Here is a 27,498-nt window from a genome sequence, read left to right on the forward strand (position 1 = left end):
AGACAGACAGCCCTAGAGTAAGGGTAGGGTCGGCTGGGCCAAGGAGTTCGAGAGACACTGCCTCTTGGTATTTCCTCATAAGGGCTTTTGAGGATGGCTCATGACTATGAGAGACAGAACAGGCCTCACAAACTGTGAGCGTAAGACAAACTGTGAGGGCATGGCTTGTGAAAACCAAAGCAGGCCACTTGGAAGACTGTGGAACTAATATGAAATTCCATCTATGTTAAGTACAGCAGTTAGGGTGTGGTTTAAAATAACATTCAGGTTAATAGGATTCTGTTGACATTTTCCGAATTGCAGTATATAATTATGCGGGTCAACCAATGAAGACAACATCATTTATTAATCCAGTTCCTCCCTCCCATCATATTTCACTCCAGGGTCATATTCATTATGCACCAAATAGAAGAAAATGGACAGGGAGCGATTACCTGAATAAGAAATACTAGTTTTTGTTTTCTGTTGCAAAACGTTTTTGCTACATTTTGCTACGGCATGCCCTGATGAATATGACCCAGTTCTTGTCACTAGTTTCTAACCAAAATCAATTCAGTAATCTGTAGCTAAAGCCCCAGTGAGGACAGGAAAACACTTTTCCACTGGCAGACTCAGTCACTACTACCCATTGGCATTACACTCATGGCTCTGTTTCCTGTGTGTGTGCTGCAGCTGAATGCTAAACGAATAAGCCCCATAGTATCCAACATACGCACACACTCCTCTCTCTTCAATCTCTTCATTTGTTTCCCACTCCATTTGTCGTCTTCCAGCCCCCTGCCACAGAGGCCTAGTTCTCTTCTTTTCATCCCACCGTCTTTGACACACATATCTGGATCTGGGTCTGGGATTATTCACCGGACTTAATGCGCGACAATGTGACACCGTTTAGTCCTAGTTGCGAGCCGACCCGGGCCGCGGCTGAAAGGCCTCTGGGGCTAAAATAAGTTTCCTCCTAATCCCCATCTTGCTCAAGTCTTTTATGGCCTTCCCACATTACCAGGCCAAATCTGAACCAGAAGGGACACCATTATGATGATAAGCCTACATTGAGCTATAGCCAGATAAAAGTCAGTGGATGAGAAAACGTGATGAAATGAGGGAGAAAATAAAAGGAGAAAGAGGCTACAGCCTTGAAGATTATGGAGTAATGGAGGTTTGAAAGGAGAGCATTTAAACGTAGGTTGTTCTTTTTACTACCGAGACAAAGCCACTGTACTGTACCTAGCCTTCGTAATCAGCTGTGATTAGCGTAGTTATTTGGTGAGGCGCACGAGGGGCTGGGGCTGGTGCGTGGTGCGCTTATTTTTGGGGAGGCGGTTAATTGGCATGTTTATTCACTTTGAAATGTGAGTGAGGCGGTGGCGGTACCGGTGGGGCCGCTTCCCGAACGCCGCTCGCCTTTAATTAGCTTTAATTTATTGAAAAAACCTTGAGGTGATTCTCAGAGAGTTAGAAATAAAAAGGCCCGCCGACACAAAGAAGACACCAGCCAACTTGTTACACGCCAAAAAATCCCCCAATGGAAACGGCTCTATTAGAGGATCCATTGAAAAATGTGCCACTGTCCTCGTCGTCGTCCTCCTCCTCCTCCTCCTCCTCCTCCTCTTCTCCTTCAACCTGTAGTGCAGCCAGATATCCTCCTGTCTGTTTCATTAATTCTGTTGGGGCTTTGAAATTAGACAGAGAACCAGGATGAGGGGGGATGTAGGTCACGTCCAGCTATCCATTTCTCCATCTCCATCTCCATCTCTCCATCTCCATCTCCATCTCTCCATCTCTCTCTCTCCATCTCCATCTCTCCATCTCTCTCGCTCTGGCATTCTACCAATCAGCACTGCTAGATTCCTAATCAGTTCCTGCCCCATCGTCATAGTGTGTGTGTGCGTCTGTGTGTGCATGCATGTGTTAATGTGTGTCTATGCACGCATGCACGTGTGTTCGTGTGTGTGTGTGTGTTTCCAAGCACGTACATGAGTGTGTCTATGCCCATACACACGCATGTGTGTCTGATATGGAAATATCAGGCTGGCGCATCGGGGGTGATCGTGCCCTCGGGGTAGCATGGATTTAATGAGGCCCAATTTCCGGAGTGGAACACACTTCTGACCGGCCGGCTTCTGGATCGCTGGCTAGCCACGAAAGTAAAACGCCTACTAAACAAACCGGCCATCATGAATTCATAATATCAGACCAGAGAGAAAGAAAGAGAGAGAGGAGTGGGAGGGGAGGGGGGGGGCATAACTGCCAAGCAGTGTTTGTATTCAAGTGCTTTTATGTCTATTAAGAGAATGGGGCCACAGCCAAAGTGTGTGTGGTCTGCATGGTTGAAGCCTGTTGAGGCCATGCTCTATAACGCTTTCATAAACATTAGCAGATACAATTAGGAAATTAGGAACATTGGGAGCATGATAGAGTGGCAAAGAGCAACATGTATGCCCTTATAGGCACGGCTCTCCCAGGATCAAAGGAACTCAGTTACTCTTCTACTCTGTAGCCAATTCACCCTACTACAGTATCTCTGAAGCAATATACTGTACCATGTTTCCCTATATGTAGTCCCATCAAATAAGAAAACTAAATGCATACAAAGTTACTCAACTGATTTTCTGAATACCCAGTACCCAGAGAAAGCACTTGGATAATACTGTGGTGGCAGAATTGTTGTAACTTCTCAAGGGATATGTTCTGTGTTGGTCTGTGATGTTATGCCTGTCATAGACTCCTGGTATGTCTGCACCCTAACACAAGGCCATTGTGTTCCGGAACTGTTGCTTGTATTGAAATAACTGTTGTGTAAACAATATGATTGTACTATCACCTCCCACTGTACAGTATAAGGGACATGTAACCATTTATTCTTTGAGTTCTTCCCTGTGCTTGTATTAAATATTTTTCTATTAGATCATTAAATAGTCTCTGCCTTAATCTATGGATCAAATTTTCCACAACAATATGAACACACACACAAACACACACACACACACACACAAAACTGACTGGGAGGCCTGTGCTAACACCGTGATTCATATTACCGTTGCATTATGTTTACCACACAGAGGCTGCTTTGGGCACCGCTCCACTCTCTGTTTGGCCGTCTACTGCCAAACGTATGGCTTTGATCTGCTGATAGCATCTAGTATAGCTATCTAGTATATCTTGGATCTAGGGCAATCTGCAGTATCTATAGAATCATGCTCTCTCTATCTAGCTGCCTGAAGGCTTGCAACATGTGAGTGTGTCACAACCTGATCTGTTTCACCTGTCTTTGTGCTTGTCTCTACCCCCCTCCAGGTGTCACCCATCTTCCCCATTATCCCCAGTGCATTTATACCTGTGTTCTCTGTTTGTCTGTTGCCAGTTCGTCTTGTCTTGTCAAGCCTACTAGCGGGTTTCCTCTACTCCTGTTTTTTTCTCTAGTCCCTGTTTTCGAATTTTCCCGGTTTTGACCATTCTGCCTGCCCTGACCCTGAGCCTGCCTGCCGTTCTGTACCTTGTGACAATGCCCAGGATCACTGACCTCTGCCTGCCCTGAGCCTGCCTGCTGTTCTGTACCTTTCGGACTCTGCTCTGGATTACTGACCTCTGCCTACCCTAGACCTGTCGTTTGCCTGCCCCCTGTTTTTGTAATAAACTTTTGTTACTTCGAACTGTCTGCATCTGGGTCTTCTCCTGAGCTGTAAAAGCGTGGTGCTGTTTGTGGAAATTGTGTCAGACGAGGTGTGTGCTGTTCGTGCGCCAAGTACCACAAAAGTAGTAAATGGTTTAATTATTATGTACAGTCGTGGTCAAAAGTTTTGAGAATGACACATGTATTGGTCTTCACAAAGTTCGCTGCTTCAGTGTTATGAAATATTTTTGTCAGATGTTACTATGGTATACTGAAGTATAATTACAAGCATTCCATAAGTGTCAAAGGCTTTTATTGACAATTCCATTAAGTTTATGCAAAGAGTCAATATTTGCATTGTTGACCCTTCTTTTTCAAGACCTCTGCAATCCGCCCTGGCATGCTGTCAATTAACTTCTGGGCCACATCCTGACTGATGGCAGCCCATTCTTGCATAATCAATGCTTGGAGTTTGTCAGAATTTGTGGGTTTTTGTTTGTCCACCCGCCTCTTGAGGATCGACCACAAGTTCTCAATGGGATTAAGGTCTGGGGAGTTTCCTGGCCATGGACCCAAAATGTCGATGTTTTGTTCCCCGAGCCACTTAGTTATCACTTTTGCCTTATGGCAAGGTGCTCCATCATGCTGGAAAAGGCATTGGTCGTCACCAAACTGTACTTAGAGAAGTTGCTCTCGGAGGATGTGTTGGTACCATTCTTTATTCATGGCTGTGTTCTTAGGCAAAATTGTGAGTGAGCCCACTCCCTTGGCTGAGAAGCAACCCCACACATGAATGGTCTCAGGATGCTTTACTGTTGGCATGACACAGGACTGATGGTAGCGCTCACCTTGTCTTCTCCGGACAAGGTGTTTTCCCGGATGCCCCAAACAATCGGAAAGGGGATTCATCAGAGAAAATGACTTTACCCCAGTCCTCAGCAGTCCAATCCCTGTACCTTTTGCAGAATATCAGTCTGTCCCTGATGTTTTTCTTGGAGAGAAGTGGCTTCTTTGCTGCCCTTCTTGACACCAGGCCATCCTCCAAAAGTCTTCGCCTCACTGTTCGTGCAGATGCACTCACACCTTCCTGCTGCCATTCCTGAGCAAGCTCTGCACTGGTGGTGCCCCGATTCCCGCAGCTGAATCAACTTTAGGAGACGGTCCTGGCGCTTGCTGGGCTTTCTTGGGCTAGCGCCTTCTTCACAACAATTGAACCTCTCTTCTTGAAGTTCTTGATGATCCGATAAATGGTTGATTTAGGTGCACTCTTACTAGAAGCAATATCCTTGCCTGTGAAGCCCTTTTTGTGCAAAGCAATGATGACGGCACGTGTTTCCTTGCAGGTAACCATGGTTAACAGAGGAAGAACAATGATTTCAAGCACCACCCTCCTTTTAAATCTTCCAGTCTGTTATTCTAACTCAATCAGCATGACAGAGTGATCTCCAGCCTTGTCCTCGTCAACACTTTCACCTGTGTTAATGAGAGAATCACTGACATGATGGCAGCTGGTCCTTTTATGGCAGGGCTGAAATGCAGTGGAAATGTTTTTTGGGGATTAAGTTCATTTTCATGGCAAAGAGGGACTTTGCAAGGAATTGCAATTCATCTGATCACTCTTCATGACATTCTGGAGTATATGCAAATAGACATAATCAAAACTGAGGCAGCAGACTTTGTGAAAATTAGTATTTGTGTCATTCTCAAAACTTTTGAACACGACTGTACTGTGGTGTGCAACAAAGCACTGAGAAAAGGTCGTCAGACAACCTTACCCCCTCCCATACAGTAACTGTGTCCCTCCCTGAGGTACTCTAATTTTTAAATGCTATGAAGCAGTGTTCTAGGCACATTGTGCATTTAGGCTAATGTGAGACAACAACAGTGCATTCAAGGAAATGGTACCCCGTGAGAGTTAACACAAACACTGTACTGAGTTTACTGTAAACTGTCCCAATGTGGGATGCGAATCCCACATATTATAAATGGAACATAATGTTTCTGAGGTAGAGGGTAGCCTCTCTCTTTTACACGCCACCCAAGCACTATGTTCATTGGATAGCAGTGCATCCAGTTCCCGTTCAATGAAAACATGTTATAGCAAAAATATTTGTAAAACTGGGAGTCAATCAAGAGATCAGTGACCTACTATCAACTTTGTTTTGACCTAAATTCAACATCACTTTTTATTTTTCATCCCGCAACTCAAAAGTCACAAACTAGCAAAACAAGAAGGCCAACAAGTCCACTACTGCTTTGTGAGTCTTTGTGAGTCTTTGTGAGTCAGTCTTGCAGCATGATATGAGTGTGAATTATTGAAGACTTGTTCAACATTTACAAAATGCTCTGCTCCCAAATGCTCTGCTCCCCTGGTGACCACTAAGCTTTCCCTTAGGATCCTCTGGCATCTCACCTCTCTGTGGGCTGTTTCACAATAGGACTCCACATGTAGATTACTACTTTGTGTGACTACATGCTTCAGACAACAAACAATAGACAAGTAGTAGTATCTGAAAATGTGGGCTGCACATTTCATGACAAGTGCCAATGGTGATTGTAAGGGCTTGTAGAGGTTGGCATGTTTGGGGGAATGTGCTTCCCTCTTTCATTACCATGATATGGAGCTCCCCATACATCTATACCTCTAACCACAGATCAAGGATCAGATTCCCCTACCCCCAACCTTAACCTCAAACATTAGGAACCTAAATATAATATCTGACCCTGGACCAGTTCTATCACCAACTTCTACCATCTACTCCATTGTGGCTACAGGTACCGGGCTATACTGGGCCTTGATAACAGACCAACATTTTAACATTACAATTTTAGTCATTTAGCAGATGCTTTAATTCAGAGCGACTTAAGATAGCTAGGTGAGACAACCACATATCACAGTCATAGTAAGTACAATTACCCTCAATAAAGTAGTTATCAACAGACGCAAGGGCGGTACATTATGCTGTTTGATTCACGCTAACAAGCAGAGACGAGCAGGGCTTCATAACTAATTAAACGGGAGGGCGTTGTGAAGCACATGAAAGAACACAGAGACTCACCTGCTGGGTGATTCTACTCAATAATTCATTCATGTACTCTGGCTGTACGGTCAGCTGGGGGAGAACATAGTCAAACACGCTACAGGAGAAAGGGCAATGTGAATAGTTGAGGTGTTCAGCTATTTTCACTAACGGCTTGTTTACAAAGAATAACAGTCGCTGTTTTGTTACATATGTTGAGCGTGCTTCGCCAGCTACCAAAATCACACACTGTGTCACGTTAGTTTAAGGATGGGTCAGACCAAGGCGCAGCATGAAATGCGTACATGTTTATTTCAACGATAAACACACAAACAAAACAACAAACCAACGTAACGTGAAGTCCTCAGGCTAAACACAAAACAAGCCTACACACGGAACAAGATCCCACAACTAATGAATGCAAACAGGCTGCCTAAGTATGATCCCCAATCAGAGACAACGAGCGACAGCTGTCTCTGATTGGGAATCACACCCGGCCAAACATAGAAATACAACACCTAGACTGAGAACATAGAAAATACAACATAGAACTCCACACCCTGACTCAACATACTAGAGTCCCATAAGTCAGGGCGTGACACACTGCTTGCAAGGGAATTAGATAGCAACATGTTTGGGGGTGTCACAATTCAGGGTATTGAATGATAACAACCGGATTGGGCTAAATGCATGCATAGATGAGAGCGAGAGAGAGACAGAGTGTGCAACACAGGACTTGTTATGCCACCCTCTTACAGTATATCATATGGTGCCATAAGCTATGGGTTTATGTCAACACTCCTATCCTTCATATAGGCTACCAATGACCACTTCACACATCACAGGCAGTCTGAGAATACTTGTTCTTTATGCCTCAGATCTCCACTACCATCACTCCTTCTACTAGCCTAGCCAACCAGGTAAATTGCATCATACACATAGCACTGAATCTGCGGGAGGCATTTCATGTATGCATCTAGAGAGGCAGAGCACATTCCCTCTCCTCCAAACATACTAACAGTGGATCAAGTGCACAGTGATGTCAGTAACTCTGCTGGCTTTTGCTATGCTGCCTGTCAGATTATACCATGTCAGCCCGCTTGTAATTATATTATTACACTCTCAATTAATGGCAGTATAATCTATATGGAGAGGGACAGGTGGGGATCGTTGACCTATTAACTCAGCCAGACCACACACATTGGTACACACTTTCTTTCTTTCCTCATCTCCTTTCCTTTGTGGCCTCTGACATGTGAATGCATGGAATATGATTCCTCCTTGATGCTTTCACCTATCAAGTCCTTTCAGATCAGTAGGTGTGAAGGAGAGGAGATGACGGAAGGAGGATATTTGAGACTGTTTGGAACAAGTCCTTTCAGATCAGTGGCAGTAGAGGATAGGAGACAAAGGTAGGAGGACATTTGATACCGTTTGGAACAAGTCCTTTCAGATCAGTGGCACTGAAGGAGAGGAGACAAAGTTAGGAGGATATATAAGTTGTTGGAACGTGGCCACTGAGTTGAGAGTAGAGTAGACACATAGCGGTCTCGTATTTCCCAGAGTACCTTATTGGACATGGGTTCAGGGGGGAACGAGCCAGCCATGACATTATAGGGCAGTTTAGGCACGCAACAGGAAGAGACCTGGCCACACCATTGCCACAAACCGACTTTTCAGTGAACTGCAGGGAGAATACACTTGTAGGTCGAGTGCAACGCCTAGGATTTATCCCTCAACCATTACTTAATTATCTAATATAATCTACTGAGGTTTCTCTAATTTAATATTTTATGACCTTGTGGTAAACAACTCATGCAGAATTATTAGGAAGAAACAGCCTCTTTGCTGTAGATTTCACCCACGGGGTAGTGGTGGGCGGGACGGGAGTAGAGCTTCGTAAAGCTACAAAGGTTTGAGGCGAAGCTGTGGGCTTAGAAAAAGAGACTGCGGGGACTTTTGGGAGGTTTACTTTGAGGGTGCTGCTGGATTCGTTGGCATTGACTGTTGTTAAAATTGGACAGTGGCCAAAGTACCAGGCAAGTCTCTGTCTAACAGACCTAGCTACCAGTGGTGTAAAGTACTACTTAAGTTGTTTTTTGGGGTATCTGTACTTTACTTTACTATTTATATTTTTGACAACTTTTACTTCACCACATTTCTAAAGAAAATGATGTACTTTTTCTCCATACATTTTCCCTGACACCCAAAAGTACTCGTTACATTTTGAATGTTTAGCAGGACAGGAAAATGGTCTAATTCACACACTTATCAAGAGAACATCCCTGGTTATCCCTACTGCCTCTGATCATTATTTGTAAATTATGTCTGAGTGTTGGAGCATGCCCCTGGCTATCCGTAAATTTAAAAGAAAACAAGAAAATGGTTTGCTTAATTAAAGGAATTTGAAATGATTTATACATTTACTTTTGATACTTAATTATATTTTAGCAACTACATTTACTTTTGATACTTAAGTATATTTAAAACCAAATACTTTTAGACTTTTACTCAAGTGGGATTTTACTGGGTGACTTTCACTTTTACTTGAGTCATTTTCTATTACGGTATCTTTACTTTTACTCAAGTATGACAATTGGATACTTTTTCCACCACTGCTAGCTACTAAGGAAGTGGATTCAGCAAAAGCAACCCACAAAATGTGATTTACTGGTATGCGATTTACCAGTTCAAAAGTTGCACTGATATAAAATAACCTAACAAAAACAAAGCAAAGCTAGAACATGAAGTTGCCTCGACTTACATTTTACCTTTAGGTCTCAGGCATTCCCTTAGTAAGCCTTTGGTATTATAGTAAACCTTTTGATCAACCCTTTTTGTTATATTTCTTTTGGAAAATAATTGGTGCTATCTTTGCACAAACAATTCAACAAATCAACCCCTTTAGATAATAAAAATGCCCTGTCTTGCGCAATGCAGTAAATATGATTACTCCCTTTAGCAGAGATGAGATCATAAAAGCAGAAGCTGCCAAAGGAGTCCATCTGTACAGTTGATGGCACTGAGGCCTTTCCCCCTGACTGGCATGCCTGTCCTTCTGTCTGTGTGGGGACCACTCACTGCTGCATCCTCTAGTGATCTGCCCACTTGCATGTTCTCCAAGGGATATAAACAAAAAGGCCTTGGCCGGCCACATCAAATCGGCTCATGGGTCGGTTTTGAAACCGTGGGCCACCAATTGATCTATATAATCACTACATATCATCTGACGTAAAGTTTTATGTATGTTGTAGTACATTTTACAATCATCAATTGGGGCCTAGCATATGGTTTGATGTGGATATTCAAATTTTCATATTTTCATATTCTCAGTAGGACTTGTTTTTCAATGACCATTTTTAACAGTCGTCTCTAAACCTAAGTGGAACTCCATTCCCTCCAAATTTAGCCACTGCATGTGACGTTAATGCAAGTCCTGCTACAACAGTAATTTCTCCATACCCCTTGATTTTACAGTATATCTTAGTGAATCATCATACCCTTTCACCTGTCACCTACATTCAGGCTCTTTCTGACCCTGGTCCTGGATCTGTTTGTGCACTGGCGTAGCACACACCCCTACAGCCCCCGCAAGGTGGGGGCCCACGAGCTTTGGCGGCCCCCAACCCCCAAAGCTAGAATAGCAGGAAATTACCTACGAGATTCTTGAAAGTCGGGACAATCCTTGTCTGGCAGGGAAACTTTCTTTTTATAGTTGAAAATTATGGATTTTGTTGCTTTATAAAATGTACATTTAGGGGAAACAAAGGATCCCATTTTCAAACTCCCAAAAATTGTATACAAATAAATAAAACGGGCAATAATGGATATTAACTGAAAAATGATCTTATGTAGTTTCTTGCAATAGCCCTTTGTGACTTTAAAGAATATGTATCTCAAAACTGTGATTCCTAAAAGATGTGTCTGGAGATTTGGTCAACTGTTGTTTTTATTGGGGATTTTCAAATTAATCATTTTCCATATTTTACAAATGTTTGTATTGAACTTTTACTTTTAGAGGCAAGAATGTCTGTTTTGAGTATGTTGTCAACTCCGTCAGATCTTGTCAACTGCGTCACTGATGGAGTCAATATATTTTCTTTCATATTCTGAACAAATATTGTAATAACTGTTCTGCACATATGCTTAAACAATTTGCTGTGCTAAGGGATAATGTTTGCTTTATAAATGTTGTTTTATGTTCTAAATCTAATTTGCCCTGGAGCTTATAATAGTGCTATAAAACAAAACAAAAATAAGTTTGGAGATTTGAATTACTTATTTGAATAATCTAATGTTAGAATTAAACAATTAAGGCCTTTAAATACTTGTTGGACAATAATTATAAAAATGAAATGCCTTTCATGGTGTCTGATGGAGCTGACAAAAATCAATTTACTTGTATTTTATAAAATAAAGAAAAATAGAAGGTTGTTCCTTTACATGGTTTGAAAGCTGATGCTTTGGTCTATCAAAATATATATACATGTTTGGGTTAATATTAAGACAAATATTTGTGGGAAAAAAGTTTAGATTGTCCCGTCTTTCAAGAATCCCTAAGCTCTAAAACAGCAACATTTTCTCTCAGCCTCATGGCAAAATATGTAAAATACTGTAGCATGAGTTAAGCTATAATACTGCACATTTTTCTCTCTGCCCCATGGGGGGCCTTGCTCGGACCTTGTGGGGGGCCCCGCGAAACTGCACTACGCCACTGTATTTGTACTGTCTTGACAACTCCTATACTCACTGTCACGTGAGTGAGCTGTCAAGGCAGCACAAAAAGATCTGGGACCAGGCTAGCCCTTTTTACCTGCAGGATCTAATTCTCTCAAAGGCAACACAGAAGAGTTGCTGACATCTGCCACAACACTCCGAGCTCTTAAAGAAAGGAATCCTTCCTGGCAGTGGGGTGCCATGGCAACCACAGCCACACAATACATAGCAAATAGGTGCTGGATGTAGAAATAGAGTAGGCAGAATGAGTGCGTCTCCTGGTTTTCATATAAAGACATTAACGGTGCTGTGTCAGAGGAAGTAGGACGGATTTAGCTGTTGAATGCTTGTTGCATACAAACTGAAATATCAATGTGAGTGTGCTAGAGTAGCAAACGTGTTTAACACTTGCTTTTGGCAGTGATGACTGTTCTGTAATTTCTAGTTCTATGGTGCATTTAGCCATAGAGTTGAGTGCCAAATGTCCATTAATTAACACAAAGGGCTGATCACATGATCTGACACAAGCAAACCTCATTGAGACTGTACTGTGTTCATATCCATTGGAAATTGAAATCACATTTCCATCACACTGAACAAGGGTTCATCAACATTAACAAAGTCCTATGTCAGGTGTCATCACACACTAATATCATGCACTGCTCTTCATAATGGTCTACTCCTGTCTATTGCTTATGCCGTCTCCCACTGCTGAGCTGCTAAGGACTCCTGCAGCATGGCTCCAGAGGTGAGACCAGCCCTCCTGATTTCCATACTTGTTGCCATGAGCACCGGTCTGGCTGTGACTAGCTGCTGTGTGGAAGGACAGGACAGGACAGGAGCCAATCACATATGGCCACCGGTTCGTGACAGCCTCTTTGAGACGCAGATTAATATGAAAATGAGGTGGGGTTATAGCATAGTGTTTATCCTGGATTAAGGATAAAGGATAGGGGTGTGGACTGGAGTAGTGTGACTGTCTTAGTTGCTAGTTCAAACAATCTGGGCGGTGCACTGACAATTGTAGGCCTATCCTTTAGGAACCTTATAGTTACTCAAAGGCTGTGCGACTGCGTAAGTGGATAATACTGTATGTAGCACGTATTGGAACAAAAGACACACAATGCACAAACAAAGGGCACAAAAGAGACAAACATTCGTGGCCTTGTGTGTCGCATAAACAAAACCGACTGGACATTGTGTTGGGACCTGACCATATATGGTCATCATACGGCCTGTCTCACACCACACCCAGGCAGTCAGACCGAGTAATGAAAGAGAAGAAGAAAAGGAGGGCAAAGCTCTGCTATTTTAGGTGTCCTCCATTTTAAATGGCCCTCCCTACACTCAGTCAATCTCTCCTGTCTAGGGACTCGCACACAAAGACAGCCAATGGCTAATAACGGTGCAGTGTGGCTAACTATGGAACCTCCCATAATGACGTTTTCATGTCTATATGACAATGTACGTTGACATGAAGCAAAGACGGCCCTATCGTACAACAAAAACATCTGTAAACATACATACGCTGTGGCAGACAATCTCATTCTTCAACCTCCTCTCCTAGGCCTGTGGTTCTCAACTGGTTTTGCCTCGGGACCCAAATTGAACCAGGTTGTCTCAGTTGCGACCCAACACTCGCATCACGAAAAATAATTGCCAAAATACAATCTGGAAAACTATGTTTAATGCTATATTGATATTAAATGTAGCAATTATATGACAAGCGAACAACATTCCCACCTCTTTCGCTGTCAATAATATATTTTTGCCCATATTCTTTATAAAGAATGTTAATAAACTCACTGGTTTAAGACCACAAAATCAATCAAAATAGTGCTGCTAATAGCTCTATATTGAAAATAATGTGATTGAAGAAATATTGTTCAAAGATTAAACTATTTAAAAATGGAAGTTCATTATCATTTCTACACACTTTCTACCTGGTTTAAGAAATGACATAGACAAACTGGATTGCGGTGCTCAGAATAAGAAAATGCTTTTATTTAGCACTGGTTGCTATTTCCACTGTGACTCCTCCCTGTGTTGGGTTGATATTCCCATACACCTACACAGTTGAAAGGTATTGTCAGATTTTGACCTTTCATCCTTTGTGTTGAAAGGCCTCCCACTGTGGCCTTTGAGTTGTGAGTGTCTGACTGTCAAGCTGCGATAATATACAGCAGAGGATATAAATATGCGGAAATGTATAAATAGGGTTATGTACCTTACAGTACGTAAGATTGAACTAAATCTATGGCAGCCAGATCCAATAGCCATTATAGGACTGAATAAAAGCGTGTGGCATTACAATATGTCATTACTCAGGTATTGAAAAGCATGTATTTGGATTGGAAGGGATGAGATCATATTCCTGAAGAATCAGAGGGGTTTTATAATGAAAGCCAAAGGAGATTAGAAATTCTGCTTTTTCGCTTACATTTGACATATTGATAATAAAGGCCTATGGGTTTCCTTTGTTATGTCCTAAAACCTTGGAAATCACTGTGGGTAGGAGCCTAAATGTTATTGAAACAGCCTTGACTCTGACAGAGAAAGGAGGGGAAAAAGGAGGAGTAGAAAGGAGGTCACCGTTCTCACTTCCCTCTGTCCACTGCCATGTATCACACCTTACCACTTCAAGTGACAAAAGTCTCCAAAGGAAGTCCATTCTATTCAGGACATGCACTCCCTGTGAACTTCAACTGTAAACCCACCACATAAAAGTAGTCACAAAACAAACCTGCACCGTCACTGAAGCGACAACAACCACAGTTCATGGTTCAACCGCCCAGGAAGGTGTGGTCGTGTATTTGAACCATCTTCTCATGTTTACACTTGAAACACTTAAAGTGTTTGAGGGAACATGACAGTTCTAGGAACCACTTTAAGATGTGACACCCCTCACATTACATGACAAAGCTCCACTGACCTACTAACCCTTAAATTAGCCAAGCGATGAGTGAATGCCTGGTTGTGGCTCGCTCTGTCCCTGTGACAGTCCGTGACCATGACAGCGCTCTGTAGTGGGCAGACAGACCAACCCCAACCTAACCACAAACCCTCTCTTCCTGCATGTTACAACCACTCTGTCAACAACATTAGGACCACAAATCCTGCTGATGGAAGCATGACGTTGTATTACATTGACAGTTCCGATTGTTGAGGGTGAGGGAGACTACTCCTTCAGAAGACATTCATATAGCATTCGTAAGGCTGTCATAAATGTAATAGACTCACTATTACCACATATAAGTGTGTATGGCAAAAATATTCCCCACATCGCCAGTTAGGTAGTATTATGCCTTCAGAAATGACAAGGCAGCTCCAGTTATGTTTACATTTTGCTGTTTGTTGATGAACACACTATGTAGAAAACATAGTTTCCAAGATATGAATATACTGTACATGCATCCATCAATGAGGTGGACACCTCAAGGCTCAAGTGTCTGCCAGAAAGCCAGGTTAGAGGTTAGAAGTTAACAGGAGGGTGAGTGAGCATTACTATTAGTGGCTCTTTGAAGTCCAAATGAAAGGCTAAGCAGAGAGCTGGCTAAAGAGGGGCAGATACATTATTGTGATGTGGATCTTTGTAAATCATTCTAAATGATTAAGACAACCAGACTCTTATACATGTATAGAACATGAAAGACTACAATGGCAACCAGGAGAAAACGTGATTTCCTCTGTCAATATTTGTCCTTACCATCACTACCAGCCCCTACAATAACCCACTGTCATTCGTCCTCCAAACCACACACACACCCACACACGCACTTCATAGCCCCCCAACTATGAGGTACATCTGCTTACCTCTGCTGCCGGTTGCCAGATCAGCCACTTTCTGAAAGGCGTCCAGGAAGGCGGCTACCGCGACAACTGTCGTCCTGGGAGACGAGAAAGACACAGCTGGTGACCATTCTGATTATTATTGGCAGCAGAACATACAGTATGTACAACATAAGCATACAACACCCATATCTACCATGGTTTGAATCACTTCACTAGTAGCCCCATATGCTTTGGGAAAGGGGAGGACAGAGTTAGTATTCTGGTCATGGTTGGGTCAGTGTTTCCCCTACAATTGTATAGGTGAGGTGGGTCCCTCCATCTAGCTCTGTTGCCCCCCACCTAAAAGAGTTATAGGCTTCTATTGGTTTCAATTGACAATTTGATGCCAGAGGGCCAGGATGGCGGATGGATGTTGCTTTAGGGGCCTTTGCACCCTGCATGGAAATTGAATTTGGGGAAAGACTGGGGTTGCATCCAACTAGATTCACATCTTTTGCATTTCCTTCATGAGTATTCACCATCCAACAATATGAAAATGTTAACCTTCAACCATCCCTATATTTACACAATTTCAAACCCCCTTAGGTGGTAACCATAAGCAACCACACTGCATGGGGGTAAAAAGGTATGGATAAACGGGTCACGGTTGATTTAATCTGGCTTTTTTTTTTTACCTTGCATTTCTGCATTTTGAGATTACCATGCAGCCAGAGAAACAAATCCATTACTAAATTGTCTGTTCCAGCCCTCCCTGGAATTGTATAAAATAGAGACTGACCTTTGTTGACAAGAAACTGAGCTGAAATTGAATTCAGTAGGTAGACATTATCAACCAATTTGATGTCATAAATAATCTCAGGTTAGGAAATGCAATTTAGACACATGCTGCATGATGGTACTCTTTTGTACAATTTGCAATCGAAAGGTTGCTTTTCTCTTATTCTTAATGAAGTAACGACTATTCATTTGAGGCCAGAAAAACACAAGGCTAAGTGGATGCATGCATTCTTAGTTATTTAAAGCAGAAGAGTGGGCATGTCTACTCTAAATTCAGATGAGCTATTTAAAGGAGAATTTTGCTTTTTTACACCCAATTTCTATTTTGGATGTAAATGGAAGGTTCTTGAAGGGTCCAGACACTTTTTTAGCAATTTAACTTGTTTTTGAGAAACTTACCCCAACCAGCGATTCACTTCCTAATCCTTGTTGTGCAGTATGGGGGCTCTAAAAGGACTTACTTGGCTGTTTTCGGATCATTTATTCATGTTTTATTTCAGAGCCCCCGTACTGCACAAAGAGGATGAGGAAGTGAATCGCTAAAAAAGGGGTCTAGACCCTTCTATAACATGCCGTTTAAAAAAAGCAAAATTCTCCTTTAAAATGGTGTTAGGAAAACACCCAGACTAGGTTGCACACAATTGGCACTGCAGAGGGTATGGGTATCTGCCCTTTGGCACTCCGGAACTCACTCCCTTTCGCATGTAGTTGGTGCACCGTGCCACTGCTACTGTTCTAGATCGCAGAGGTGTATGTCGCATAAGCACGTACATGCACAGTGCAGTACACAGATGAAAAACATGGCTTCACACACACATGCTATTGTAGACACACCATTTACCATGTGGTGAGAAAGAGCTGAAGAATATTCAACTAGAAAATTAGAAAAATGCATGTGCTGTTTGTAATGTTTGCATGTTTTGCTTTACCTGTGGAGAGTAAGGGTGAGAATATAGAGCTATGGATGCAAGAAGACTTGTTAAATGAGAAAAAGGCCAAGAGGCTAGGAGGAGGACATTTCCAGCTGGCTTCTGTCACATCAGTGGCAGGATTTCTCAGGAACACTTTTTTTCCCACAAACCACAGCGGGACAAGGAAGTAGAGATGTTTTTCAGCGGGTTAACCCAGTATAACCCTTGGCCTAAAATAAAAGCTTCTGGCGCACTGCGCTGATCTACCGTGCTGAGATAATGAGTTTATGATTTGATCGTTCATCTCAGTTGATGAAAGGTTAATAGAGTTTTCCTCTTTTTATCTCCCTTCACTCATGACCTTCAGCTGTGTACAACTGTGATCCAGAAACATGCTGACAAGACCAGGGCGGGGTGTGTGTGAAATCCTACACCGGTAACGAGGAACAAGAAGAAGAAGAGGAATTGTTTTTTTGATGAGGTTGGGTAAATGGAGTGTGCGTGTGTGTAGAGACGTGCAGTAAGTATTTTTTGTTTGTTTTGTTTGTTTGTTTGTTTGTTTACCTGAGCTGTGATTGTAGCTTCCCGGCCTTGCTGATGAAGTCATCCCACACTGGGTAACTGCTCTGAGGAGATAAAAGGAGAAAGTGTGAGGATGAGGCGTACACACACAAACACATTTATAATGCAACATGTCCGCAAGCTCATGTCTGATAAATCTCAGATATACAAGAGCAACAATGGGAGAGATCAATAAAGTAAATCCATACACCCATACTGAGATTGTAGACCCCACTCTCACTTTCACTGTATGTAAACAATAGCCCACAGGCATTATGCATTCAGTTAGGATCAAATTGGGTTCAATTCAAAGTCCCAATACTGCAATGCGGTATATCTGTTGAGAAAGTAGGCTACCATGAGCAAAGTTGAACTACAGTAAACCAAAGAGTTCTAAAAAGTGGATTATAAACCGGGTTGTTCGAGCCCTGAATGCTGATTGTCTGAAAGCCGTGGTATATCAGACCGTATACCAATTACATTGGTTACCAGTTTATAATAGTAATAACGCACCTCTGGGGTTTGTGGTATATGGCCAATATACCACGGCTAAGGGCTGTACCCAGGCACTATGCGTTGCGTTGTGCTTATGAACAGCCCTTAGCCGTGGTATATTGGTCATATACCACACCCCCTCAGGCCTCATTGCTTAAATAGACTTCAAACATCATAAGAATCCCATCGATTGAGTGAGAGTTGCCTTTGCTGCTAGTGCTAAGACCTTGAAGGCTTATTCAGTGTGAGACGCATGAACATTGCAAATTTTTGTCATTTAGAAGACACTCTTATCCAGAGCCACTATCAGGACCAATTAGGGTTAAGTGCCTTGCTCAGGGAACATCGACAGATTTTTCACCTAGTTGACTCAGGGATTCAAACCAGCAACCTTTCAGTTATTGGCCCAGCGCTCTTAACCGCTAGGCTACCTGCCGCCCTAAACATTTTACATGACATTTTAGTCATTTCTAGCAGACACTCTTATCCAGGGCGACGTACAGTAGAGTGCATACATGTTCGAACCCACAACCCAGGCGTTGCAAGCGCCATGCTATACCAACTGAGCCACACGGGACCTGAAATGTACCATATAGAACTGACACTACTCTTTGTTTTTTCTCCATCACAGAGAAGCAGGTGACTGTAGGTTAGCCTGCCTGTCTAAATACCTGTTGGCCTCTGGTTGAAGCTCCTTGTCCTCCCCTCCCAGGCCTCTAACGTCTAAATTCAGGGCTGTGGTGGTGAAAGGCCAGAGTGGTAGCTAGCCAGCTATGGTCTGGGGGCCATGCAGGAAACATCTGTCACCAGGGCAGTCTGAGTCAAGCTAACAAGGCCTCACCACAGCTGGAAGGCTAGAGACTGTGGCAATCAACAGGGAACGACCTCTATCTGGGAGTGACATGTTCGCTGAGTGGACAAACACAAGTGTCTTCTTAGAGGTGTGTGTGTGCATAAGTGTGTCCATGACTGATGAAGAGATCTGCACAGGAAGACAGACAGGGGTTAAACCACTTAGGTGGGTCAATTCAATTCCAGCTCAATTTCCTCCACTCTTTATTCTCTGAATAGACTATTCAATTCAAATAACTGCCCCCATCCCTATTGTTTTGAACATAGAAAATACAGTAGGTAATATATACTGTAGACCTTTTTACTGTGATAGCAAAGGCTCACAACCATGAGTTGATAATGGGGCCGAACAATCAGATTACGGGGCAGTGGGGTTAACCAGATAGCACACTGTCAGACTTGTTGTTGTCAAAGTGATATTTCTTGAATGATTGATTAGTGCCCCTGAGAGGAGGAATATGTGTGACGTCTGCCGTCTCTCAGTGCCTCACTGAGCCCCTTTTGTACATCCACAGCACTAGTCCTCCACATTGGTTACCGTGACAACACGATTGAGGCAATGACGCTGCACTTCAATCTCCCTGGCACCCGCCAAGATCATTTACATCACTGGGTGAGGAATAATATGAAATATACACTGCAGGAATTCACCATGCCACTCACTTATATGGCTTCTATGTGTTGATTTCCTATTGAGAGATCATCATTTTAACATCGTAAATGGCATTTCAGATTCAATGCAATGACTGAATAAATGCAGTTAATTTAAATGCATTGAATCATGCAAACAAAAATATCAGGCTTTGACTCAGGCAATTCTAATGCATGGTGCTCATCTCAGAAATGAAATGGGTAGGAAGAACATGGCTCTATATTCAACAAGACTTCTCATGGATCCATCAATTTATGGTGATAAACCCTAGAGCTCTACTTTGCATCTGGTTATCTTTTCCATCAATTTCAGTTCTATGGTTCATCTAGTAATTTCACCCCAACCCCCCAGTGAGAGGATTATTTTAGCCAGAGTGATGGCCCACTCTGATTTAATATAAATACTGATTAATAAACCAAAGTAGGCCTACATCCAATGCTCTCAATAGCATTACCTTCAACCTCAAGCCAACATATTAATAATGTAATGGTGCTCAAACATGTATACATGTGGCGCAGTGGTCTAAGGCACTGCATTGCAGTGCTAGCTGTGCCACTAGAGATCCTGGTTCGAATCCAGGCCCCTTCGTTGCCGACTGGGAGACCCATGGGGCAGAGCATAATTGGCCCAGCGTCGTCCAGGTAGGGGAGGGAATGGCGTTTGCAATGCCAGGGTTGTGGGTTTGATTCCCACAGGGGGCCAGTATTACAAAAAATAATAATGTATTCACTAACTGTAAGTCGCTCTGGATAAGAGCGTCTGCTAAATGATGTAAACAATAAAGCATTATGGGCTGGTTTCCCAGACACATACAGTATTAAGCAGAGTCCTAGACTCTCCATTGAGTAGCCTATGTGTTTTAGTCCAGGACTAGGCTTAATTTGTGTCCAGAAAACAGATCCATGAAGTAGCTTAACTCACAAATAAAACCTAAAAGTAAACCTTTATAGATCCTTTAGTTCATACAAATTCTGAAATGATTCAATTACAACTGAATTACATGATTTTTGACATTCATACTGCAGTATTTTTACTCAGTTTAAAGAACACTTGGAGCTCAGGAAAGGCATGGAGGATTGGTTCCAGATAAACAGATGAATGGTAATATGTCTGCTTACACAATAAGGGATGTGTTAACAGTATATAAATGAATTTTGCATTAACACACACACAAACACACACACACACGCACACCAACCAGCACGCTGATTCAATTTAAGCACAAACATTGGCGAGCAAATATCCCCACCCACACAAATATACACAACAGCCAGCAGACAAGAGTGAAATTCATGGTGCCCTTTGGAAAAGCCCTTCACCTACAAACATGGCTTATTACACAGGTCCAGAGAAACCTATGTCTGAAATGGCTGTAGAAGGCTATCATGAATGAACATATTTCTGCCTAATGTTAGACCATTGGAAAGCATTTGTTGCCATCAGAATCTACAAAAGTAGCCTATTTTTTGAATGTCTGTCCCTTTATTTCTCAGAATAAATGTTTTGTTAAGTGGACTTAATCACATGGCTTTGCAAAAGTTTCTCAAACCAGATCATGGACATCATGGTTTTCATTTGGTTGGAATCTCAATCTAAAAAACTATATTCTTCTACATCAAACATTTATCCACCACCAGTAGCGTGTATTCATGGATGCCAAGGGAATCCAGGCTTCCCCAAAAAAATGGAATAAAATACAATTATCTTTAGTCTCTCTGTGTTTCATAATTTTCCTTCAATTCGCAAGTGGCTATCTCACCGGAGAAAGCATCCGAGCAAGCGAAATAGCACCCCTCTGTCTCTCTATGTGTAGGCCATCTATCTGATGCTGTCTGGTCCAATTGAGTAAGACATTGTTGCCGCCAGTAGCATTGAAGGGAAGGGAAGCCAGCGAGCATCTGGCCTCCCTTGACAAAAAAAAATATACAAAATTAGCCATTCACCGTTGAACTAAACTGAGCGAGCTCAACTGTGAATGGTCCTGGCACACCAAAAAAAAGTGTAAAGGGAAGCCAGTTTGGATTTGGCATCACTCCTATCAAATTCCATTGACAAAAAACTTGAATTGTTGCATCTTGTTGTGTTGTTGTCCTCTGGTGGCTAGATAGCCAGCTAGCTCAAATTGGCCCTTTCCTAAATTACCCATGGATGGAGATAGGGATTTTGACTTTTTTTGGTTTTACTTAATTCTCCGTACTGCCCAATGATTATAATGGTGATTCTGATCCAACCATTAATTCATACATTGTTGTGCCCCTGGCCTGAGAGGATGGAAGTTCAACATGTAGCTTGATGTAGAAGGCTAATGTTAACTAGCTAACGTTGCCCATGAATGGAAGGTAGGCTAGCGAGCAAGCATTTTAGCCAGGTAGCCTAGGACAACAAAAAATTAAAGCGTGTACTGTATGACAGAGTGATAGACTGTTTCATCAACATGAAAGAGAGAAGGATGGCATTGGCGTTTCTCTACAAGTAGGGTGAGTCAACATGTTTTTCTACTTGCACGAACACGCACTCACACACATGCACGCACAGAGAAATCAGAAACATGGACAGCCACATCATATTTAGCTTTCGTTGATTGGACTAAATCGTTTTTGGTATCTTTTAGTTGTCACTGTATTAGACTAAGCAGAGGTGATTTGATGATGTTGAAATGTTGAAGTTGAAATGGTGCTGGAATAGTTGAGGCAGCTCCTGTTTCTTTGCGACTTGTGGTAACTCTCAGTGCTTCTAAATCAATAGTTGTTTAGTAGTCCGAAAATGTCGGAAACATTAACTTGCTTGACCATGCTGTAGGTCATGTAACTATCTGTTACTGTACATGCAATATGCTTTGTGGACTTCACTTGACAGAGGTTGCTATCCGGTTTTGTGATAAAACAAAGGTGTGGTTGAATTTATTCTGCCACTGTGTCTTGTTATTGTCTCGGCCTTTACGCCTATATATCACGGTCACAAGGCTTGTGAATTAACCGGTTATAGAGCAAACAACGCAATTATCACAACACATAGGGCTTGGCTTCACCTCTGATTTTACCCACACACTGTTACTGTCCACCACAAACCCCAAAATGGGTGGCTCTCTGTTGTGCTCAGCCACAGCTAAAGGACAAACCTTCACAGTTCACACCCGTTTGAAGTCACCTGCCACCATTTCACCGCATTCCGTTGTCAGAGGAACAGGTGAACAGGTGTGAATAGGCGCTCCACCACTTTCGGCCAGACTGGAGGCGCGCGCGACAATATGCACACACTAAAATACATCACTGCTTAATAGGCTAAGCATAGAAAATACAAATTGTCATGCTTCCTTCTGAGATGACATTGTGGCAAAAATAGTATTTCTTTCATTTCCAACTGTTGAGTTTATGAGAAAGCAAAATAAAACTGATGCGTAGCTTAAATGAGTTCCACATCTCAACAGTGACACATTTTCTTGCTCTCCCCAGAACAAAAGTCAAGGGGAAACCTACAGGACATGCATTTACTGCTACTTGATTGACGTGGTTTTAGAACATTATATTCTAATCCATATCCTGGATCATTTAGCCTTTTATATGCACCCGTTTGTTATCAATAAATCAGAACACACCCACCGTGCGGACCTCTATTATATGCAATTTAGTAGCTAGCCTAAATGTAAAATGAGCAATGCATGTAGCCTAGGCTGTACACAATAATTTGACAGACTGCCACTCTGAATTGTTATGGTATTCTACAACATCAAATGTAATTGCATGCCCTTTGTCTATCACAGTCAATGTAACATCGATTAGGTATAAACATATAAGGGCACCTACTGCCATATCAACAAAACGTATTATTCTATAGAAAATAAAAAAGAAACAATACCCTACGAAGCCTAAATAAATATTAAAATACACAATTAATGAATTAGTCCCCGAGGTGTTACCTTCATGTCGCCTATCACTGTTTGAAAAAGTCCTCCGAGCGCACTGCATTCTCTTTCAATGACAGTCTCCATTTTCAGCAATGTATTATCTCGCCAAAACTGTAGTAAAAATGTGTATTCTGTCCTCCAATACTGACTGAAAAAAGAAACTCAATGGTAAAGTCTCTTTTAAGGGCAAATATCCTTTCAAAGACTTGCTGCAGTATCCTGTATGCAGCACTCCCGAACGATGGAAAGCAAAACAGCGGTGAGATTTAAACCCCACGTTAGTTTCCACACAGACATACATTCCATGTTTTTGCGTTTAAGACCATACTGAAAGAAGAATACAAATATGAAATCCTAGAGAATATACTAGTTGTTTAAAAACGTGTGATAAAAACGAAAACAATTCGACTACTATCACGGCATAGTCGAGGTTTCATGAAGTTTCTTGCCACAGCTGACATGCGAACTGCAAGTGTTTTACCCATGCGCGCGAGCATGCAAATCTTGAGCGCGCGCCCGCGTCGCCCCTCCTTTTGAGGCTAGTACTAGGCTACTGTAGGCCTATGGATTTTAAAAAAATGATATCATATTTTATACAGTAGGCCTAATCCTTAGATGTCATGTGACATTTAGATTTCACATATCATAAACGCACAGTAGGCCTGCCTACATCAGGGATCATGAAGTAGATTAAGCCTTGGGACGATTTTTTCTTGAGCAGATGATCAGGGGGCCGGAACATAATTACAAATCATTTGTAGACTGCAAATTGACTGCAAGAAGCCCAAACATATATAATATTTGACTAAAACATAATCATTTCAAACTTTGCTTACATTTGTATACAATCACATATATCTCTCTATTATGAGTGGGAATACTTTGGAACAGATTGCTGAAATTAAAATCACTTGGAGCTGATTTGCTGGTGTTTTTACTGTCTTTTATGTCCAACAATAATATATATATATATATATATATATATATATATATATATATATATATATATATGCTCAGAATACTTGGGGGGAACCCTGGTCTACATCATGTCCAACAACTATGTGTATTGTGATTGAGCCAGAGACAACTCTGTCAAACAGAGCCATAAACCTCTAGCCATTGTCAGCAGCCTACAGTGAGGGAAAAAAGTATTTGATCCCCTGCTGATTTTGTACATTTGCCCACTGACAAAGACATGATCAGTCTATAATTTTAATGGTAGGTTTATTTGAACAGTGAGAGACAGAATAACAACAACAAAATCCAGAAAAGGTCGCTGGTTCTAATCCCCGAGCCGACTAGGTGAAAAATCTGTCGATGTGCCCTTGAGCAAGGCACTTAACCCTAATTGCTCCTGTAAGTCGCTGTGGATAAGAGCGTCTGCTAAATGACTAAAATCTCAATCTAAAATCTAAAAACGCATGTCAAAAATGTTATAAATTCATTTGCATTTTAATGAGGGAAATAAGTATTTGACCCCTCTGCAAAACATGACTTAGTACTTGGTGGCAGAACCCTTGTTGGCAATCACAGAGGTCAGACATTTCTTGTAGTTGGCCACCAGGTTTGCACACATCTCAGGAGGGATTTTGTCCCACTCCTCTTTTCAGATCTTCTCCAAGTCATTAAGGTTTCGAGGCTGACGTTTGGCAACTCGAACCTTCAGCTCCCTCCACAGATTTTCTATGGGATTAAGGTCTGGAGACTGGCTAGGCCACTCCAGGACCTTAATGTGCTTCTTCTTGAGCCACTCCTTTGTTACCTTGGCCGTGTGTTTTGGGTCATTGTCATGCTGGAATACCCATCCATGACCCATTTTCAATGCCCTGGCTGAGGGAAGGAGGTTCTCACCCAAGATTTGACGGTACACGGCACCGTCCATCGTCCCTTTGATGCGGTGAAGTTGTCCTGTCCCCTTAGCAGAAAAACACCCCCAAAGCATAATGTTTCCACCTCCATGTTTGACGGTGGGGATGGTGTTCTTGGGGTCATAGGCAGCATTCCTCCTCCTCCAAACACGGCGAGTTGAGTTGATGCCAAAGAGCTCCATTTTGGTCTCATCTGACCACAACACTTTCACCCAGTTCTCCTCTGAATCATCCAGATGTTCATTGGCAAACTTCAGACGAGCCTGTATATGTGCTTTCTTGAGCAGGGGGACCTTGCGGGCGCTGCAGGATTTCAGTCCTTCACGGCGTAGTGTGTTACCAATTGTTTTCTTGGTGACTATGGTCCCAGCTGCCTTGAGATCATTGACAAGATCCTCCTGTGTAGTTCTGGGCTGATTCCTCACCGTTCTCATGATCATTGCAACTCCACAAGGTGAGATCTTGCATGGAGCCCCAGGCCGAGGGAGATTGACAGTTATTTTGTGTTTCTTCCATTTGCGAATAATCGCACCAACTGTTGTCACCTTCTCACCAAGCTGCTTGGCGATGGTCTTGTAGCCCATTTCAGCCTTGTGTAGCTCTACAATCTTGTCCCTGACATCGTTGGAGAGCTCTTTGGTCTTGGCCATTGTGGAGAGTTTGGAATCTGATTGATTGATTGCTTCTGTGGACAGGTGTCTTTTATACAGGTAACAAGCTGAGATTAGGAGCACTCCCTTTAAGAGTGTGCTCCTAATCTCAGCTCGTTACCTGTATAAAAGACACCTGGGAGCCAGAAATCTTTCTGATTGAGAAGGGGTCAAATACTTATTTCCCTTATAAAAAAATTTTGACATGCGTTTTTCTGTATTTTTTTATTGTTATTCTGTCTCTCACTGTTCAAATAAACCTACCATTAAAATTATAGACTGATCATTTCTTTGTCAGTGGGCAAACGTACAAAATCAGCAGGGGATCAAATACTTTTTTCCCTCACTTTAATTTGTAAAACTAGTAGGCTCATTTGAAATATGTGATCACTTATACTTGTAATACTGTAACCTAAACAATGTGAAGCCTATGCAGCGATGGTATTAATGCATGTTATTCTTTTGAGATTGGAGAGCGAGTATAACAAATAGATGATGATGAGCAGATCAAGAGGAAAATGTGAGAAGGGATAGCTACAGGTTAGGGACAGGGAGAGAAAGTATGTCAATATATATAATTCCATCTCCTTTGTAGCCATAATACTTTATCATAGTAAATTGGCACAAAGTTAACCAGGCCTCATTAACCCCTTACCAAGATGGGCAATGTTTTCACTATCCTATTTATGTTGAAATGTACTGTACTGTACTGTATAACCAATGCAGCTATGTCCACCTAGTGGTTATTCTAGTAACACTATTTCCATCAAGTTTCAAGTTTTATTAGTCCCACTGTATGTACAGGATACACATGGAATACATGCACCGTCCAACGAAATGCTTACTTGCAGGTTCGTCCTCGACAATGCAACAACGATACGAACATAAAGTAAACGGCTCAGTAGAATAGAATAAACATTTTAGCATAAGTACAATACAGAAAGGCACAATTTATAGTCCAATATTGACACTTGTTTTGGGGAAGGGGGATTGGAGGCATGTTTAAATTGTGCAGTATTTAGCAATAATAATAAGAGTCTGGTAGAGTTGGGATGTGTGTGTAGCATAAATGTACACTACCGGTCAAAGTTGTAGAACACCTACTCATTCAAGGGTTTTCCTTAATTCTTACTATTTTCTACATTGTAGAATACTAGTGAAGACATCAAAACTATGAAATAACACATATGGAATCATGTAGTAACCACAAAAGTGTTAAACAAATCAAAATATATTTGAGATTCTTCAAATAGCTACCCTTTGCCTTGATGACAGCTTTGCACACTTTTGGCATTCTCTCAACCAGCTACACCTGGAATGCTTTTCCAACAGTCTTGAAGGAGTTCCCACATATGCTGAGCACTTGTTGGCTGCTTTTTCTTCACTCTGCGGTCCGACTCATCCCAAACCATCTCAATTGGGTTGAGGTCGGGGGATTGTGGAGGCCAGGTCATCTGATGCAGCACTCCATCACTCTCCTTCTTGGTAAAATAGCCCTTACACAGCCTGGAGGTGTGTTGGGTCATTGCCCTGTTTAAAAACAAATGATAGTCCCACTAAGCCCAAACCAGATGGGATGACGTATCGCTGCAGAATGCTGTGGTAGCCATGCTGGTTAAGTGTGCCTTGAATTCTAAATAAATCACAGACAGTGTCACCAGCAAAGCACCCCCACACAATAACACCTCCT

At 42.1% G+C, this 27,498-nt stretch overlaps 1 protein-coding gene across 1 annotated transcript in view; it reads right to left on the reverse strand.

Annotated features, from left to right (window-relative positions):
• LOC311126891 (protein MTSS 1-like) overlaps window positions 1-23,374 on the reverse strand; it is a gene marked incomplete at both ends in the record, with an annotated part of 47,602 nt that extends 24,228 nt beyond the window's left edge. The window contains 3 exons of the mRNA XM_084158583.1: window positions 15,160-15,233; window positions 17,391-17,452; window positions 23,303-23,374. Coding sequence (XP_084014709.1) covers window positions 15,160-15,233; window positions 17,391-17,452; window positions 23,303-23,374 — 208 coding nt within the window. The remainder of the gene's footprint in view (window positions 1-15,159; window positions 15,234-17,390; window positions 17,453-23,302) is intronic.
• Between the last annotated feature and the right edge of the window lie 4,124 nt (window positions 23,375-27,498).

Source organism: Coregonus lavaretus (assembly GCF_964263955.1).
Source record: "Coregonus lavaretus genome assembly, chromosome: 3".
Taxonomy (NCBI): Eukaryota; Metazoa; Chordata; class Actinopteri; order Salmoniformes; family Salmonidae; genus Coregonus; species Coregonus lavaretus.